This window comes from Neofelis nebulosa, chromosome 6, assembly GCF_028018385.1.
Source record: "Neofelis nebulosa isolate mNeoNeb1 chromosome 6, mNeoNeb1.pri, whole genome shotgun sequence".
NCBI lineage: Eukaryota > Metazoa > Chordata > Mammalia > Carnivora > Felidae > Neofelis > Neofelis nebulosa.
Window position 1 is genome coordinate 110,362,077 of NC_080787.1, and position 19,448 is coordinate 110,381,524.

The 19,448-nt window shown below is 40.8% G+C and overlaps 1 protein-coding gene across 1 annotated transcript in view; it reads left to right on the top strand.

Annotated features, from left to right (window-relative positions):
• SLC35F1 (solute carrier family 35 member F1) overlaps positions 1–19,020 on the top strand; it is a 470,792-nt gene extending 451,772 nt beyond the window's left edge. Inside the window, exon 8 of the mRNA XM_058735097.1 lies at positions 18,994–19,020. Coding sequence (XP_058591080.1) covers positions 18,994–19,005 — 12 coding nt within the window. The 3' untranslated portion in view covers positions 19,006–19,020. The remainder of the gene's footprint in view (positions 1–18,993) is intronic.
• The last annotated feature ends 428 nt before the right edge of the window (positions 19,021–19,448 follow it).

Consider the following 19,448-nt stretch of genomic DNA (forward strand, 5'->3'; position numbering starts at 1 on the left):
TTTGGCGCATAGACATTTATAATTGTTAGCTCTTCCTGATGGATAGACCCTGTAATTATTATATAATGCCCTTCTTCATCTCTTGTTACAGCCTTTAATTTAAAGTCTAGTTTGTCTGATATAAGTATGGCTACTCCAGCTTTCTTTTGGCTTCCAGTAGCATGATAAATAGTTCTCCATCCCCTCACTCTCAATCTAAAGGTGTCCTCAGATCTAAAATGAGTCTCTTGTAGACAGCAAATAGATGGGTCTTGTTTTTTTATCCATTCTGATACCCTATGTCTTTTGGTTGGCGCATTTAATCCATTTACGTTCAGTGTTATTATAGAAAGATACGGGTTTAGAGTCATTGTGATGTCTGTATGTTTTATGCTTGTAGTGATGTCTCTGGTACTTTGTCTCACAGGATCCCCCTTAGGATCTCTTGTAGGGCTGGTTTCGTGGTGACAAATTCCTTCAGTTTTTGTTTGTTTGGGAAGACCTTTATCTCTCCTTCTATTCTAAATGACAGACTTGCTGGATAAAGGATTCTCGGCTGCATATTTTTTCTGTTTAGCACACTGAAGATATCGTGCCAAGCCTTTCTGGCCTGCCAAGTTTCAAAGGAGAGATCAGTCACGAGTCTTATAGGTCTCCCTTTATATGTGAGGGCACGTTTATCCCTTGCTGCTTTCAGAATCTTCTCTTTATCCTTGTATTTTGCCAGTTTCACTATGATATGTCGTGCAGAAGATCGATTCAAGTTACGTCTGAAGGGAGTTCTCTGTGCCTCTTGGATTTCAATGCCTTTTTCCTTCCCCAGTTCAGGGAAGTTCTCAGCTATAATTTCTTCAAGTACACCTTCAGCACCTTTCCCTCTCTCTTCCTCCTCTGGGATACCAATTATGCGTATATTATTTCTTTTTAGTGTATCACTTAGTTCTCTAATTTTCCCCTCATACTCCTGGATTTTTTTATCTCTCTTTCTTTCAGCTTCCTCTTTCTCCATAACTTTATCTTCTAGTTCACCTATTCTCTCCTCTGCCTCTTCAATCCGAGCCGTCGTGGTTTCCATTTTGTTTTGCATTTCATTTAAAGCGTTTTTCAGCTCCTCGTGACTGTTCCTTAGTCCCTTGATCTCTGTAGCAAGAGATTCTCTGCTGTCCTGTATACTGTTTTCAAGCCCAGCGATTAATTTTATGACTATTATTCTAAATTCACTTTCTGTTATATTATTTAAATCCTTTTTGATCAGTTCATTAGCTGTTGTTATTTCCTGGAGATTCTTCTGAGGGGAATTCTTTCGTTTGGTCATTTTGGATAGTCCCTGGAGCGGTGAGGACCTGCAGGGCACTTCCCCGGTGCTGTGGTGTATAACTGGAGTTGGTGGGCGGGGCCGCTGTCCGACCTGACGTCTGCCCCCAGCCCACCGCTGGGGCCACAGTCAGACTGGTGTGTGCCTTCTCTTCCCCTCTCCTAGGGGCGGGATTCACTGTGGGGTGGCGTGGCCCGTCTGGGCTACTTGCACACTGCCAGGCTTGTGGTGCTGGGGAGCTGGCGTATTAGCTGGGGTGGGTAGGCAAGGTGCACGGGGGCGGGAGGGGCAGGCTTAGCTCGCTTCTCCTTAGGTGATCCACTTCAGGAGGGGCCCTGTGGCAGCGGGAGGGAGTCAGATCCACTGCCGGAGGTTTGGCTCCGCAGAAGCACAGAGTTGGGTGTTTGCGCGGAGCGAGCAAGTTCCCTGGCAGGAACTGGTTCTCTTTGGGATTTTGGCTGGGGGATGGGCGGGGGAGATGGCGCTGGCGAGCGCCTTTGTTCCCCGCCAAGCTGAGCTCTGCCGTCCGGGGGCTCAGCAGCTCTCCCTCCCTTTGTCCTCCAGCCTTCCCGCTTTCTGAGCAGAGCTGTTAACTTCTGACCTCCCAGACGCTAAGTCGCGCTTGCTGTCGGAACACAGTCCGTCCGGCCCCTCCGCTTTTGCCAGCCCGACTCGGGGGCTCTGCTTGGCCGGCGAGCCGCCCCTCCGCCCCGGCTCCCTCCCGCCAGTCCGTGGAGCGCGCACCGCCTCGCCGCCCTTCCTACCCTCTTCCGTGGGCCTCTCGTCTGCGCTTGGCTCCGGAGACTCCGTTCTGCTAATCCTCTGGCGGTTTTCTGGGTTCTTTAGGCAGGTGTAGGTGGAATCTAAGTGATCAGCAGGACGCGCGGTGAGCCCAGTGTCCTCCTACGCCGCCATCTTCCGGAACTCCTCCAAAATGTTTCAATTTAACTTCTTATCCATCAGCCTGAGTAACTTCACCTGGCTACATCCCAAGAGACCTTCTTTGTAACAGATAAAACAAAAAGCTTCTTCCTATGCCTAGTAGTTTACATTTTGTATTTTATGAATATCTACTTTGCTTGTATGTCCTTTGCTTCCCCCTGAAAAGAATTTTTTTTAAAATCGTACTCAGAAACGAAGGCAGTCTATAAATCAAGGGAAGAGCCCTTGTGTGCATTTAAGTCTATCAGGGGCCTGGATTAAACTGACACTGAATGAAATATAACTGAATCACTCCCCCCCAGCATCCCATTAAAATGCCCACGAATTAAAATATGGCTACCGCAATCCACAAGCTATCATTAGGCTAAATGGGAAAAAACTAGAAGCATTCCCATTACCATCAGGAATGATGAGAAAGCTACCTCTACATCACCACTGTTATTTAACATTGTTCTGGAGGTTGAGATATACTGGAATTAGGTAAAAATATAGATAGTAGATAAGTAGATGGAGAAATGGATAGATGGATGGGCAGATCAAGGATAGTTATAAAAAAAGTTGGAAAGAATCAACATTGGCTGATGATGTGAGTATATCTCCCAAAAACCTAAAAGAAGTATCAACTTGCAAATAAAAAGGAAACTCACTAAGAGACTAATAGATAAGACTAATAAATCAGTGGTTTTAACACAAGAGAACTGAGTAGGAGATATCATGGGGTGAAAAACCCTTCATTTACAATACTAATAAACATGATAATGGGAATTTAAAAAAAGATAAAAAGGAGTAAAGAGGTTATGTATAATATTTTTAAGAAGGTAATTGAAAAACATTCCCGAGGAACACAAAGGAAAACTTGGACAAGTGAAAATCATGCCATGCTCTTGGTATCTACATATTTAAAGTGATCTCAATGCAAATACTTAGAGGATCCTTTTAACTAGAAAAAATATTCTAAGAAAAAAAATCACAAGCCACAATATCCTGGAAAATTGCTGAAATGAAGAATAATGAGGAGAGAGCAGGAGAAGGCAGTGATTAACTTTGCTGGGACAAAAAGATAAAGATGATTGCAGATAGTGATAAAAATTGAAATCAGAAATAACATAGTTGACAAATAAATATGACTTGAATTAAGAACAAGATAGAGAAATATATAATAAATCCTTTTCCTTTTGCTTACAAAAGAGAAAGCACTCAAATGAAACTAAAAAGGATAATGATTATTGGGGTGCCTGGGTGGCTCAGTGGATTAAGTGACTAACTCATGATTTTGGCTCAGGTCATGATCTCACAGTTTGTGAATTCTAGCCCCATGTCGGAATCCACACTAACAGTGTGGAGCCTGCTTGGGGTTCTCTCTCTCTCCTCTCTCTCTCTGCCCCTCCCTTGCACAGGTGCAGCTCTCTCTTTCTCTCTCTCTTCTCTCTCTCAAATAAATAAACATTAAAAAAAGGATAATGACTGTAAAACAATCAGCGTGGACAATTTGTAATTATAAGGGCACACCATGCACAATCCAATGCTACGCATTTTAATATCTTGATGAAGTGAGTATTTCATGGAATATGTAAGCCACCAATAGTGAATCAGGAGATAGGAAACTTGAACTCGTCAATGACAAAGAAAGAGAGAAAAGGCAATCAAGGAATAACGCCTCAAAAGCTCCATGCTATGGTTATTTTACAGACAATTTCTTCAAATTTTCACAGACTCACTCATTCCTACACCATATCTGATATAAGGCAAACAAAACAATGAAAACGTACCCAGCATGTAGTACATAATTAGCATATCCTGAATTCTAAAATCTGGGATTGATCTAATTTTCTTTGTAGGGTGTGATCCTTCGCATTTTTTAACTAGGTGTAGGAATATCTTTAATAAACTACCAGGAAAACAAATTCAAAAATATATTGAAAAATATAGCCTAAAATCAAGTAGTATTTACCTGGGAGAGGATAAGTGTTTAAGAAATGTATTAATTCATCACTTCAACAAGTGAAATAAGGTAAAGCAGAATTGGTTTGATTAATTTATCTTAAGCAATCTTTTTTTTTTCTTTCTTTTTTTAATGTTTATTTATTTTTGAAAGAGAGAGACACAGCATGAGCAGGGAAGGAGCAGAGAGAGAGGGAGACACAGAATTTGAAGCAGGTTCCAGGCTCTGAGCTGTCAACACAGACCTGGACGTGGGGCTTGAACTCACCGACCATGAGATCATGACCTGAGCTGAAGTTGGACACTCAATCGACTGAGCCACCCAGGTGCCCCTATCTTAAGCATTATAATTAAGTCTGTAGAAAGACACCAACACTCATTACTGACAAATAAATAAACAACTCCTAATGAGTAGCAATAAAAATATCTTAACAACATAGAAAGATATAAACAGCCAACATTTTAAATGACAGTGAGGGGCACCTGGGTGGCTCAGTCGGTTAAGCCTCTGACTCTTGGTCTCAGCTCAGGTCTTGAACTCAGGGTCATGAGTTCCAGCTCCACATTGGGCTCCACACTGGGAGGTACAATTATTAGATATAAGGATATGACATCATAATTGTTTGTAAATTACGAGTAGCTACTTATTATATCTGAGGTCTATCAAAAACTATTTTAATTAAAGAGTTCAGTACAACAGCTAAATTAAAAAAAAAACTTCCCGGGGCGCCTGGGTGGCGCAGCCGGTTAAGCGTCCGACTTCAGCCAGGTCACGATCTCGCGGTCCGTGAGTTCGAGCCCCGCGTTAGGTTCTGGGCTGATGGCTCGGAGCCTGGAGCCTGTTTCCGATTCTGTGTCTCCCTCTCTCTCTGCCCCTCCTCCGTTCATGCTCTGTCTCTCTCTGTCCCAAAAATAAATAAAAAAAAAAAAAAAAAAAAAAAAACCCCAAAACTTCCCTTTCTTTATAACAGTAAAAATTAAATATTTAAATAATTAAATAAATACACACACACACACACACACACACACACACACAGAAAAAAGACACCATTCATAATAACTATACATAAATTACTAGAGATGTACTTTACATGTATGTACAGTTCCTATATGGAGACAAGTATAAAACATTTCACTACAAGACGAATCGATTCCTTCTGTGACAAAATTAAAAGATAAATATAAAACATAAAAAATTAGGGGGAAAAGCTGAATATTTCCTTTTTAATTAAACAAAAATAAAATAACCATAAAGGGAAAGAGTAACACAGTTTACTATATAAAATTGTTGTAAATTTAATATGCTGAAAATGCGACAAAAATGTTAAACATAATAGCAAAAAAAGAAAATATTCATAACTCATGTGTCATCTCCCTGATATTTTCAGCAGAAAATAGTTTTTATAAATTAAAAGATACCACAGAAAAAAATTGGCAAAGGATAATAAAAAAGTACAGGTGTACAAAAAGTATATGAAAAAAGAATAACCTTACTAAAACATAGGAATTAAAAATTAATAAAACAAAATGAATGCCACTTTCTTCTGTTAACTTGGCAAATGATTTGCAAATGAATGACACAGAGCCTCATACACCTCTGATGCGTGTGAAAATTTGCAAAAACTTCACCAAAAGAAATTCAGCAATTTGATCTGAATCTTGAACTAAAATCCATGCTGTCTGACCAAATGGTTTTAATACTAATACTATTTACTCAGGAAATAATTTTGTAAAAAAAATAGACCCAACAATAATAAGGTAGACTACAGCATGAGAGAAGAAAAATGTGGAATAATGTGAAGCAGCCACAATGGTCAGTTGCAGGAACAGAAGTGAGAAGTCTTGCGGAATTCACGGACTATCTAATGTAGGAGGTGTTGGAAGGGGAAGTGAATGACTGCTGAAGGCCCAGATGTGCTGGTGATTCTCTGTGTGCTGAGGGGCACTGTCTCTTAATATTCCACATTCTGTGTCTCTGCAGGCATAGCAGGCAGTTCACAGAGTAAAAATGGTGAAAGTTTCAGCCCGTTATATATTTGTGTAGATTTGAATAGATGTAACAAAATCTGAACTTTGATTAATTGCTTATTAACCACTGGGAGTTATCTGCAACGAGAGAAAGGCTAGTTGCCAGACCAGCATAGGGTGTGGACATCAAACAACCCAGATAAGGCTTGTTGACGTAGAGTCTAACGAAACTTCAAAAGTAATCTTTGTTGGGCAATTATCCTATAATTTCTCTATCCCTGTTCCACCAGAATATCCCAAAGCATCTATCTGAACCATTCAGACCCTTGTTGCCACTCCCGGTGACAAGTCAGGATTTTCTAACTAAGTAAAAACAGAGTATAGGAGAAGAAACTAGCTAAATATAGAAACCACAGCTTAGACAATGTCTCCCTTGGCCAGGTAGAGGAACCTTAGATGAAAGTCAACACATTGCAACTATTGATATTAATTTAAGATTCCTAAAACGCTTTGTGACAATTTTTAACATACCTAAAACTGATAGTCCCAAATATACCAAACACCCATGGAATCGCATGGAGGCAGACCTACAGCCTGGCTCTCGCTCAGCCTTATATCTTTCTCATTCTTATTCATTACACTAGATCCACACTAGCCTCTTTTGGTTCTCCAAATACATCAACATTATTCCTTCCTCAGTATTGATGTATATGCTGATCCCATCCCCCAGGAATGTCATTCTCTGGAGTTTTGGGATACTTATTAATCCTTCAGGTCTCAGACTAAATGAGACCTTTCTTGACCTCTAAGCTATCTTCAATTAGCTGAATAATCAGTTCCCAACCTTATGTGTACATTGCGGTCATTTTAAACTATTGATACCTGGGCCCCATCCCAAAGATTCTGATTTAATTTGCCTGGGAGTGTAGACTTGGCATTTGAGATGTTTTAAAAGCCTTTGAGGTGATTCTAATTTGTATGAAAGATTGTGAACGACTGGCCTAGATCTCATCACCATGTCTGTTTCCTTTATAGCATTTTGCAGCTATAATAGTGAAATGCACTTGTTTATTTATTGGCTCTTGGCTATAAAGGCCGGATCAATGTCAATTTTATTCATCACTAAAAGTATTTGATGACTGAATGCATAATAGAAAGGAAACCCACTTCATATTCTATATTAAAATATCACAATACCTTAAACCAGTGCTTCTCAAACTTCAATGTTGATATGAATCACCAGGAGTCTTGTAAAAATGTGGATTAAGATTCATTATGCCTTGGGAGAAGGTTGAGATAGCAAGAGCCTAATGGAGTGTTTGCCTAAAGTTTCCTGAAGATTAGAATCACCTGGAGCCCCTAAGGAACTAAGAACAGATTACTAGTTCCCAATTCAGACCTGCTGAATCAAAATGTCTATGCAGGGAGGATGGTAATCTGCATATACAATGAGCACCGTGGTTGATTATCATCTTCAAGGAGATTCGGTAAACCAAGGAGTAATTCAGATACTATTTCTTATTATGTCTCTATTCAAAGTAATGAGGGAATCACTAAGTAAGCTCTTATCCGACTGACCCTCCCTCATATAACTATACCCCTGGACAAAATAGAACAAATAACTACTTGAAGATTCTAGAAAATAACAAAAGCAGATAGATTCTGGAGGAGAGTTGACATTTACTTAAGGGTTACTTTTCCATTTTATGGCATTTAGCCTCAGATCAGTCACACTGAAGTTAGCACTATGCACGACAGCTAAAACTACCCCCCGCCCCCCCCCCCAAAAAAAAATCCAGCAGTCATAGAGGACAGAGTTCATGGCAACTACAGCCACTACAATGTGAGAGGACAGAATGACAGAACGTAGAGACCCAGAAGGAAAGAGCCACAAGTTCTATGTACCAACTTTTGTCCATATCTCTGGCTAAGCCCGGAACCATGATGCATGGGTAGGGTGGTCTGCAATCAAACCAGCCAAGGATAAAAGGACTGAATGAAGACTGGAGTGGCTTCCAAGAGGCTGAGTTTGAAGTTTAAGTCCAATCAGCTAAATTAGCAGCTAGAACAAAATTGTCAGCATCCTTTAGAGGACTATAGTAGAATCCAGAGTCTCAGCAACATAGCATTCACAGTATCCAGGATAGAATCCAAAGTTACTGGGATTTTCTGTCTGAACACAAAAGAACAAAAATTGTATGATTCCACTATATCAGATACCTAGAACTCAGATTCAAACAGACAGAAAATGGAATAGAGACTACTAGGGGTTGAGAGGAAAGGAGAATAAAATTATTATTTAATGGCTACAGAGTTTCTGTTGGGATGATGAACAATTTCTGGAAATTGATAGTGGTGATGATTACACAACCTTGTGAAATACTTATGTCACTGAAGTGCCCACTTAAAAATGGTTAAAATGGTAAATTTCATGTTATGTATATTTTTTGCACAATAAAACAAAATAGAAAATAAACCCAATGTAACAGAAATGAAAAATGCTTTCATCAGGCTTATCGGTAGAGTACATATAACAAAGAAATGAATCAATGAGTTTGAAGGTATGTCCATAGAAATTTCCCAGATTGAAAAACAAAGATAAAAAAAAAGAAGAAAAATGGGGGGAAAAAGGGATCAAAATATTGAGGAGTCATGGGATGATTACAGATGTATAACGTGCATGTAATGGGAATACCAGAAGAAGAAAGAGAAAAAAGAACAGAAGATTTATTTAAATTAATAATGGCTAGGAGTTTTCCAAGATTAGTGACTGACACCAAAACATAGATCCAGGTAGCTCAGAGAACATCAAGCAGGAGAATTAAAAAACAAAACAAAACAAAACAAAACCAAAAACAAAACCCAACACCTCACCTAGGAATATCATTAAAATAAAATTAAAACTGCAAAAAATCCAACACAGAAAGAAAATTTTGGAACAAGCCAGAGAATAAAAACACCTTACTTACAGAGGAATAAGAGTAAGAGATGTATCATACTTATCTTGAGAAACCATGCAGCAAGAAGAATGTGGAGTGAATATTAAAAATGCTTAAAGAATAAATAAGGGCACCTGGGCAGCTCAGTCAGTTAAGCGTCCAACTTTGGCTCAGGTCATGATCTCGCGGTTCGTGGGTTCAAGCCCCGCGTCGGGCTCTGTGCTGACAGCTCAGAGCCTGGAACCTGCTTCGGATTCTGTGTCTCCTCTCTCTGCCCCTCCCCTGCTAATGCTCTGCCTCTCTCTCTCTCTCAAAAATAAATAAACATTAAAAAAAATGAAGAAATAAAGATTGCCTCAGACAAACAAAAATTGAGGGAATTTGTTGCCAGTAGACCTGCCTTGTATGAAATGTAAAAAAAGTAAAAATTCTTCAGAGGAATGAAAATGATATAGGTCAGAACGCAGATCTACATAAAAAAAGGAGCATTAGAAAAGGAATAAATGAAGGTAAAATAAAGTCTTTTTTTTACTCTTGTTTTTTTAGATTTTATTTATTTAGAAAGAGATAGAGTGCATGGGGCGGGGGCGGGGGGGGGGGGGGGGGCGGGCGGTGCAGAGAGAGAATCCCAGGCAGGTTTTGCACTGTCAGCGTGGAGACTGATGACTGATGCAGGAATCCAACTCACCCGACTGTGAGATCCTGACCTGAGCAGAAACCAGAAATCTGAAGTCTGACGCTTAACTGACTGAGCCACCCACATGCCCCAAATCTTTTTTTTTTTTAATGTTTATTTATTTTTGCGACAGACAGGGGCAGACTGTGAGTGGGGGAGGAGCAGAGAGAGAGGGGATGCTCAACCGACTGAGCCACCCAGGCGCCCCCATATTCTTCTTTTTTTTAATGTTTTATTTATTCTTGAGGGAAAGAGAGAGCATGAGCGGGGACGGGGCACAGAGAGAGGGAGACACAGAATCCGAAGCAGGCTCCCGGCTCTGAGCTGCCAGCACAGAGGCTCAAACTCACAAACTGTGAGATCATGACCTGAGCTGAAGTTGGAGGCTCAACCAACTAGGCCACTCGGACGCCCCACCAAAATTTTTTTTTTTTTTTTAATGCTTATTTGTTTTTGAGAGAGAGTGAGAGAGAGAGAACAAGCAAGGGCAGAGACAGAGGGAGACAGAGGGTCTGAAGCAGGCTCCCATGCTGAAAGAAGTCCACTTTACATATGAAAACACAGAGAGATTAAAAGTTAAGGGATGGAGAAAGATATGCCATGCTAACACTGATCAAAAGAAAGTAGCTATGTTAATTTCAGACAAAGCACATTTCAGAGCCAGAAAAATTAGGAGGGATAGAGAGAAGCATTATATAATGACAAAGGGGCCAATTCTCAAAACATAACAATCCTTACTGTGAATGTGCCTAACAACAGAGGGTCAAAATAAAAGAGACAAAAGCTGACAGAACTACAACAAGAATAAAAGAATCCACTATTATAGTCAGAGACTTCAACAGCCCTCTATCGATAATTGCGGTCCAACAGTCAGAAAAGCAGTAAAGATATGGTTGGACCGAACCACACCATCAATTAGCTGGATCTAAATGACTTTTATAGACTACTTCATCCACCTAAAGCAGCTAACACACTCTTCTCAAGCTCACATGGAACATTCACCAAGACAGATCACACTCTGGACCACACAGCATACTTAACAAATTTAAAAGTATAGAAATCATATGAAGTATGCTCTCAGTCCACAATGGAAGTAAACTAGAAATCAAAACAGAAAGATATCAGGAAAACTCCTAAGTATTTGGATGTTAAGCAACAGAACTCTAAATAACAAACAGGTCAAAGAACTCTCAAAATGAAAAAAAAAAAACACATTTTTAACTAAAAAATCCAACTTATCAGTTAGTGGGATGCAGTAAAAACAGGAAAATTTATAGTATTGGATGCATATATTAGAAGAAAGATCTTAAACCAATAATGTAAGCTCCCACCTTAGGAAACTAGAGAAGAAAGAGCAAAAATAACCTAAAGCAAGCAGAGAAGAAAAATAATAAAAAATGAAATTACAAAGAGGAAAGCAAGTGAGAAAATCAATGAAACCAAAAGCGATTTCTCTGCAATGATCAAAAAAATGGTGACAGACCTCTAGACAGGCTAACCATCTGAATTACAGAAAACTCGACTTGTTCCAAGTCACAACTAGGAAATGATCTATCTACTCAGGAATTGAGCACTGGCATCTGGCTCCAGCTGTCACAGCAGTAACCACTACACCTCATTGCAATTCCCAGAGCGGTGTTGGGTCTTCCTTCCACAATGGCATCCTCCTCCCTTGGCATAACTTCCCTCTTACCTTCTCAGAAAACGGGGATTGGGGGGCACCTGGGTGGCTCAGTCGGTTAAGCCTCCGACTTAGGCTCAGGTCAAGATCTTGCGGTTGGTGAGTTTAAGCACAGAGTCAGGCTCTGTGCTAACAGCTCAGAGCCTGGAGCCTGCTTCAGGTTCTGTGTCTCCCTCTCTTTCTTCCCCTCCCCTGTTCATGCTCTGTTTCTCTCTCTCTCTCAAAAATAAAGAAACTTAAAAAAAAGAAAGAGGGGATTGGTTTAGGTCCTCTTTCTTACTAAGTCTGGACACAATGTTAAAACCTTTTTAACACAGAACTGTATCAACCAAAAGAAGTTGGCATTCAAGTTGAAACCAGGGTGTCATTCCTGACCAGGTCTCCATTTGCCTAAGAACATACTTTCACTCTATAATCGCTCAAAAGCTATTCACTGCACTCTTACTATTTGTTGGGCACTTTTTTCCCAAAGTTATTTTGATTAGGATCTAGAAAAGAGAGAGGCAGAGATGGAAAAGAAGGAAGGAGGGAAGGAAGGAAGGAAGGAAGGAAGGAAGGAAGGAAGGAAGGAAGGAAGGAAGGAAGGAAGGAGAAGGAAGGGAGGGAGGAAGGAAGGAAGGGGCAAAGGGAGGGAGGGAAGGAGGGAGGAAGGAAGGAAGGAAGGAAGGGGAAGAAGGAAGGAGGGAGGAAGGAAGGAAGGAAGGGAAGAAGGGAAGAAAGGAAGAAAGGGAAGAAGGGAGGGAAGGAGGAAGGAAGCAAGGAAGCAAGGAAGGGGAAGAAGGGAGGGAGGAAGGAAGGAAGGGGAAGAAGGAAGGGAGGAAGGAAGGAAGGAAGGAAGGAAGGAAGGAAGGAAGGAAGGAAGGGATGTGTTCAAGTCTCAGAGGCAAGTATTTTTCCATTTCCTTTCCAGGGGAACCACAGCCTCAGCCCTCTCATGTGACATTGTATCCTGAAGATCTACCTTCAGATCTCTCAAAGAAATATGAGGAAAAGGAGATTGCTCTCAGAAGCCTTGCTCTGTCTAGACAAGGAGTATGATACAGTCACTCATTTTTACACTGATACTAAACTCCACAGTCTCACATTTATATTCAGCAGCTAGTAAACCTCTCTAGCATTCATTGAACCTGCTCTAAGTTGCTGGAGAAGAAAAATTAGTCATTGGAACAATTACAGATGTCTGAGACCACAAAGTCAGTTATGGTTTGATTCATAAATTACATTCCACTTTGCCTTTAGTGAATAATAACTACATCACTAATAGTAATGAAACTGTGCCAGTTTTTCTTCCTTATCCCAAACATTACACACAGAAAAAGAGATAAGACTCTGTCTTAAGCACAAATAAAAGTGAAAAAAAGTGTACCTATAGGGATTTATAAAAAGTACACTTATAAAAATAAGTATTAGTTAAGCAAATGGAATGAAATATTTGGGTAGACACTGTTTTTCCTAGCATAGGATGTGCACATAATATAGTGACTCATAAAGAGAATATCGAAGGGAAAGTGTTAAGCCAGCTCTCTGCAAAGATTGAGATTTGAGACAAGGTTGAGTGTGGCTCCTGGAGGGAACTGTTGAGACTGACAGTTTGAGAAGGTTAAGGAAACGATGTCCAGGAAAGCTTCTGGCAGCTTTTCCTGAAATGCACTATTTCACAGGATTCTGGCTACTCCCTTACAAAGATGGTGCACCACTTAATTAGAAACTATTCTATCAATGGTTTCAAAATTCCTTGCCTTATCCTCTAATTAACACACAGAAAAATCATTGATGAAAGCTCAGTCTCCCTGATCAAACCTACAACAGTCTTTCCATGAAGTGGAACACATTCAACCAAGAGAAATCAGAAAAGTGCTGCCCAGGGAAGCCTGGGTGGCTCTGTCAGCTAAACGTCTAACTCTTGATTTGGGCTCAGGTCGTGATCTCATGGTTTGTGAGTTTGAGCCCTATGACGGGCTCCACACTGATGCCCAGAGCCTAGTGGGGATTCTCCCCCTCCCTCTCTCTCTGCCCCTCCCCTGCTCACTCTTTCTCTCTCTCTCAAAATAAATTTTCAAAAAAATTTAGAAAAGTGTTATCCAGGAAATCCCTGAAGATTTTGGCCCAGCCTTTGAACGCCCCATGTGAAGTATCATATCATGTCCTGAGGCCAGCTGATGTTTGCCAAAGATGTGAGATCTGGTTATACGTGTAGTTACATAGATATTGGTTGGCAATGGTTTTCAAGATGCTTCTTTCAAGAAGTCAAAAGAAGTCTGGTCATTTCATGATAGAGTAAATAGATGGTGACCAGAGAGAATCTCCAATGGTCTCATTTGCCACATCCTTGCAGACCTAACATTCTTCCTCAGATCGGAATGTGCCAAAAAATGACTTCAGCTCTCGAAGGAGCATCTTGCCTCCAGAAAGCTCACCATTCAGGCGAGAACTTCTCCAAGAATCAGTTATAAATTTTGCTGTGCTTAGTCAAGATATAAAAACTATGCATCCAAATGTCTATATCTTTAAGTATAAAACTATTACTCTTTGATGATATATAACACCATCACTTTTGAACAATTATTAAGTATACGGAATTCTAAAAATTCAATAAGTATTAATCACAATCCATACAATACCCTTATGTGAGGTACTAATTATCCTTATTTTGTAGATCTGCAAACTGGGACCGAGGAAATTTAAATTATTTTCCCAAACTGGTCTACAATGGAATAAATGGCAAAGACTGAATTTGGACCCAAATTAGTCCTTTTTCAAAGCCTCTGCTTTCCTTTCTCTCTCTACCTTCTTCCTTCTCTCTCTCCCTCTCATCCCCCCCCCACCTCACTATCTTTCTTTCCCTCTCTGTCCCTCTTTCTTTCTCTCTCTCTCCTTTCCTTTCTCTCTCTTTTTGTCTTTCTGAATTAAAAAAAAACAACAAACTTCACTGAGGTGAACTTACATACAAAAAATGGCACCCATTTAATATATACAATTGGAGGGACTTGAACATGAGCACACACTTATGAAACCATCACCACAAAGTAATAAGCATATCCCACCTGCAAAAGTTTCCTCTTGTCCCCCGCTTTGTGTATGTGTGTGGTAAGAACATTTAATTTGAGACAGCCTCTCAGCAAAACTTTCAGTGTGCAAAAACACAGTGTTGTCAACTACAGGCACTGAACTGACAGCAGATCCCTAGAACTTATCTTTGCGCAACTGAAACTTTACACACGTTGACCTCACACCTGGTAGGATGGCTAAGAAAACAAAACGAAACGAAAACAAAACAAACGATCAAAAATGTTGGCGAGGATTTGTAGAAATTGGGACCAAATGGGCCAATTGTTCACGGGGCGTTAGAGTCACTCTGCTGTTCACCATCCCCTATGTTCTGCCCCCCACCTTTGAGTGATGGGCTCCTGATCCTTCAGAGTATCACCTCCTCATGGACACATTCTTCACCCCCTGACTAAATATGCCCTCCCCCATTCTAGCCACTCTCCACATCACCCTACCTTATGTGTTTTTGGTCACAATTTTTGCTATCTAAAACCCATTTAGCTTATTTTTGTTTACTTGTTTCTTTCCTGTCTCCTCCCACTAGAATGTTAGCTCCGTTAGAGCAAGACCCTTCTTTTGCTGGGAGCAGTGCCTGACACAGAGCAAGAGCTAATGGATATATCTATAGAATGCGGGATGAATTAATCCTGGAATCATAAGGTGCCCTTCTGGGATCTGAAGTGTGACTTTTGATGTTCTCAAAGAAATATTGACTCTTGCAGCAGCCAATTCTAAGCAACTTTTGGGAGCAATCTCCCTCCAATCTTTAGAGTCACATTTGCTTTTTCTCTAGGTAGATCTGAAATACACTAGTATAAGATCTGGAAGGTTCATATCTTAAATGTACCATTGAAGCAGTTTGGGCACCCCATATGAAGACGAAGAACATTTCCATCATGCCAGGGAGTTCTTCTGTTCCCCTTCCCAGTCACCCTTGCCCCAAACAAGTGTTGATCTGATTTTATCACCATCAGTTTGTTTTGCCTAGAATTTCATTTAAATGGAATCATCCTTGGGGTGCCTGTGTGGCTCAGTCAGTTGAATGTCCAATTCTTGATTTAGGCTTGGGTCATGATCTCGCAGTCGTGAGATTGAGCCCTATGTCGGGCTCTGCACTGAGCATGGAGCCTGCTTAGAATTCTCTCTCTCTCTCTCTCTCTCTCTCTCTCTCTCTCTCTCTCCCCCTCTGCCTCTCTCCCCTGCTCATGTGCTCACTCTCTCTCAAAAAAAAAACAAAAAACAAACCCCAGGAATCACCCTTTTTTGCGTCCAACTCTTACTCAACATATTCTGGGGATTCCTCTATGTTGTTGCATGTACCAGTAATGCATCTCTGTCTGCTTCTGAGTGGTATTCCATGGTATGGATTTGTCACTATTTGCTTACCCATTCTCCTATTGAAGGACATCTAGGCTCTTTCTAGGTTTGGCTATAACAAAGCTTCTAGAAACATTCTTTTTTTTTTTTAACATTTATTTATTTTTGAGAAAGAGAGAGCACAAGCAGAGGAGGAGCAGAGAGAGAGACACATAATATGAAGCAGGTTCCAGGCTCTGAGATGTCAGCACAGATCCTGACACGGGGCTCGAACTCATGAACCGTGAGATCAATACCTGTGCCAAAGTTGGATGCTCAACCGACTGAGCCACCCAGGCGCCCCACTTCTAGAAACATTCTTATACAGGGATTTTAGTGGACGTATGTGTTTATTCTTGGATATATACTTAGGAGTGGAATGTGGGAGTCACAGGATAGAAGTGTGTGTAAATTTTTAAGAAACTGCCAGGGGCACCTGGGTGGCTCAGTCGGTTAAGTGTCCAACTTTGGCCAGGTCATGATCTCACAGTTCATGAGTTCGAGCCCCATGTCGGGCTCTGTGCTGACAGCTCAGAGCCTGGAGCCTGCTTTGGATTCTGTGTCTCCCTCTCTCTCTGCCCTTCCCCCACTTGTGTTCTGTCTCTAAAAAAAAAAAAAAAAGAAAAAAAGGAAGAAAAAAGAAAAAAATCCTGTCAAATGGCTTTTCCAGAGTGATTATGCCCCTTAAAATCCACTTTTAATCTCCCCAAACTGCACTGTGAAACTATTAGGCTGTCACATACCTAGAGGTCATCCATAGGTATACACATCAATAAATAGTTACAGTGTGAAGTGCAATAAGCCAGAGAGCTCAGAAGCAAGTGCCAATCTCCCAGTCCTCCATATCCAAGCCCTACTCCTTTGTCCCTCTGGCATTTGGAGAAAGAGGACCTGACTTTCCACTTTGCCAGGGCAGAGGGAAGTCACTGTGCCCTTCCCTTAGCAACTATTGCTTTAATCTTTTCCACCATGTGCTTTCTTGACGAGTGCAAACTAGAAGCCAATATTCCAAGCAAGATGGCCTGGATTCTGTTTTGTATTGAGTTTCTTGGCCCATGCTCTTAAGCAGATAAAGAATGGCACATGCCTGGGGCTATTTCAGGCTCTCAGAGAGATGCAAGAGGCTGTCCCTCAGAGAAAATGAAGCAACCCATCGTTTATCATGCATATATCTGAGCTTTCAGAGGGAAGGTCTAATCTGAGGATGGATTTTCTCACCACTATAGCCACTTTTTTTAGACATACAGCTGATGGCAATGGCATTTGGGGGATTTATTTCCCATTAAGATGAATAGTTTTACTTGGTCAAGACCCGGAGAAGTAAGGCTAATGCTCAAAGACCTCTCCAGTCAACAATGTTTAGTCAAGTAATAGTCTAACATTGTTTAAAATCGACCTCCTAAAGCCTTTGGATGGCTTCGAGCATTCTTGGGAGAATTCATCTTTCTGCTAAGTGATGGAAGGGTCCAAGAACTTTGGTCTTCAATGACTAAGGCACAAGTCAACCCAGAGTGGACAGCCAAGGGAGTACCAGCATTACGAGCATCTCAGTTTCCCTCAGATCCACTGAGTCCAATTCCATTCTGGCCCTTTTGTGCCTCTCTCAACCCCCAGCAGCCCTAAAGCACTCCTGAAGTCATTCTGGAGAAATGGCTCAGTTTCCCAAAGAGCCAGAGAAATCCTCAGGAACATAGAAGGTAGTGACCACCTAAAACCTGATGCAGAAACCACCCACCAGGATGATCAAAAGTTAGCCCAGTTTTCTTATGGTATTCTCCAGTTTGGACTGAAGCTTCTCAGCCTTCTCAGAGCTGAAGAAGACTCTAAGACTTTCTGAGCCTGGATCCACATTTCTGGAACTAGTAATATATGTCCAAAACAATCCAAAAGAGTGGTCATGTTTGTTGAGAATGAGGTTTTCCTGCACCGTTGTGTTTAAATCTCCTGTCAGTGAAGAATTTGTGGCGGAAGCCATCTCGAATCCTTGGATTGACTAGGTCTCTGACAAAAGATGCCCAAGGCATTGATTCCTACCACTCTGGCCAAGAGTCACCTTGGTCTTTGATATCAGACATAGGGAAATGATTGCCTATCCCATTGTTCAGACCAAGGCCCAAGAGTTCAATTAGGCTATTAAACTGTCTTTACTCCCACCCTGGACTTTTTGTAACAAGGTTCAGCCTAAAAACAGGATGGACTGCTTTCTAAAGTTACCTTTAGAAAGACTCTGAAAACAGGATAAATGTTATATTTTCTTGATATGTCATTTACTCCATCCTCTGTGCTCCTAAATTTAATGGGCCAGGAAAAAAAACCCAGGTGCTGTTCTGGTTTGATATAAGTAGTTATCACATGCTATTTAGAGAGCGTGTGGATGGATTCCTTGGCTCTTATTGAATCCTGGAATTCTGTTTCCAACAGGCTTTCAGCAGCCGGGGCTCTGAGTCATCTGCCTGGTGACCAGAAGTTGGGATCCAACATCATGTGCTTCCCAGATAATGAGGTCAAATGTGCCAGACCCCTTGGGAGCATGATAACTGGCTTATTAACATCCTTAAATGATAGCACTTTTGATTAAACTTCACATCTCTGCCTGTTCCCTTTCTCATCCTTTCTAAAATTAGAGCTGGTATTTTGATAGCCATGCCCTTGCTTGAACTTTAGGATGGTTCAAGGATAGTGGAAAATCATGACGTCCCTAGACTATTACTTCCAAGGACAGGGGTTTTCTGGGTCACAAAGCCTTAGGCTTTAATTCAAGCCTTGCTGGTCTTCTTTTCTCTTTGGAGTATACTTATATATTTTTCCAAAAAGCCAACAAGGTATAAAAGAAAACATAAGATTTATATTTAGGAATCTTGTGCTCTAATAGGAAGCTTCTGCTCCTAAACTAGATATCTAAACAAACAGAAGTCAGTTATATCACTGTGCTTCAGTTTTTCATCTATAAAAAGGAAAGAATGCTACTTCCTAGAACTAGCAAAAGGATCAAATAGGATAACAGATAAAAAGTCCTTTGTAAATAACAAAAGCAGTATATAAGTATTGTAATTATTATTCATATTCCTAGGTTTTCTATTTTTTGTGTAACACCGCTTTGTTTGACAACTGTAACTCCCAAAATCAATTTGTCCCATTTTAATTTCAGTGTTCAACATAAAATATTACAGAAGAATTTAGGAATATCCTCTAATGTAACCATGGACCTAGGAAATGAAGATGTTCCAGGATGACAGCTCTAAATCTCCATGAAAGTGAGGAGAAGGCCAAAGGCTGGGCTGAAGACAAACAGAGGACGACTGGACGGTGGATGTCAGTGACCTAGAAAGTGTCTCCAATCACATGGGAGAAAGGGAAAGAGAAAGGTCTTCCTGTCACGGAAGAGAGTGTTTGAGGCATCCTGGGGAACTAGACTAAGGTTAACGTGCAAAGCAAAAACCAGAAGTGGGGAGGCCCTTCAAAAGAATACTACAACAGTTCAGGAGGAAGGCAGCTGGCATTTTGACATGGATTGAGCACAGGTTGAGGAAGAAGATAGGAAGGTAGGATAGAAAGTAAAGGATGAACTGAACAAAGACTCTTCAGACTGAAAAAGAAAATGAG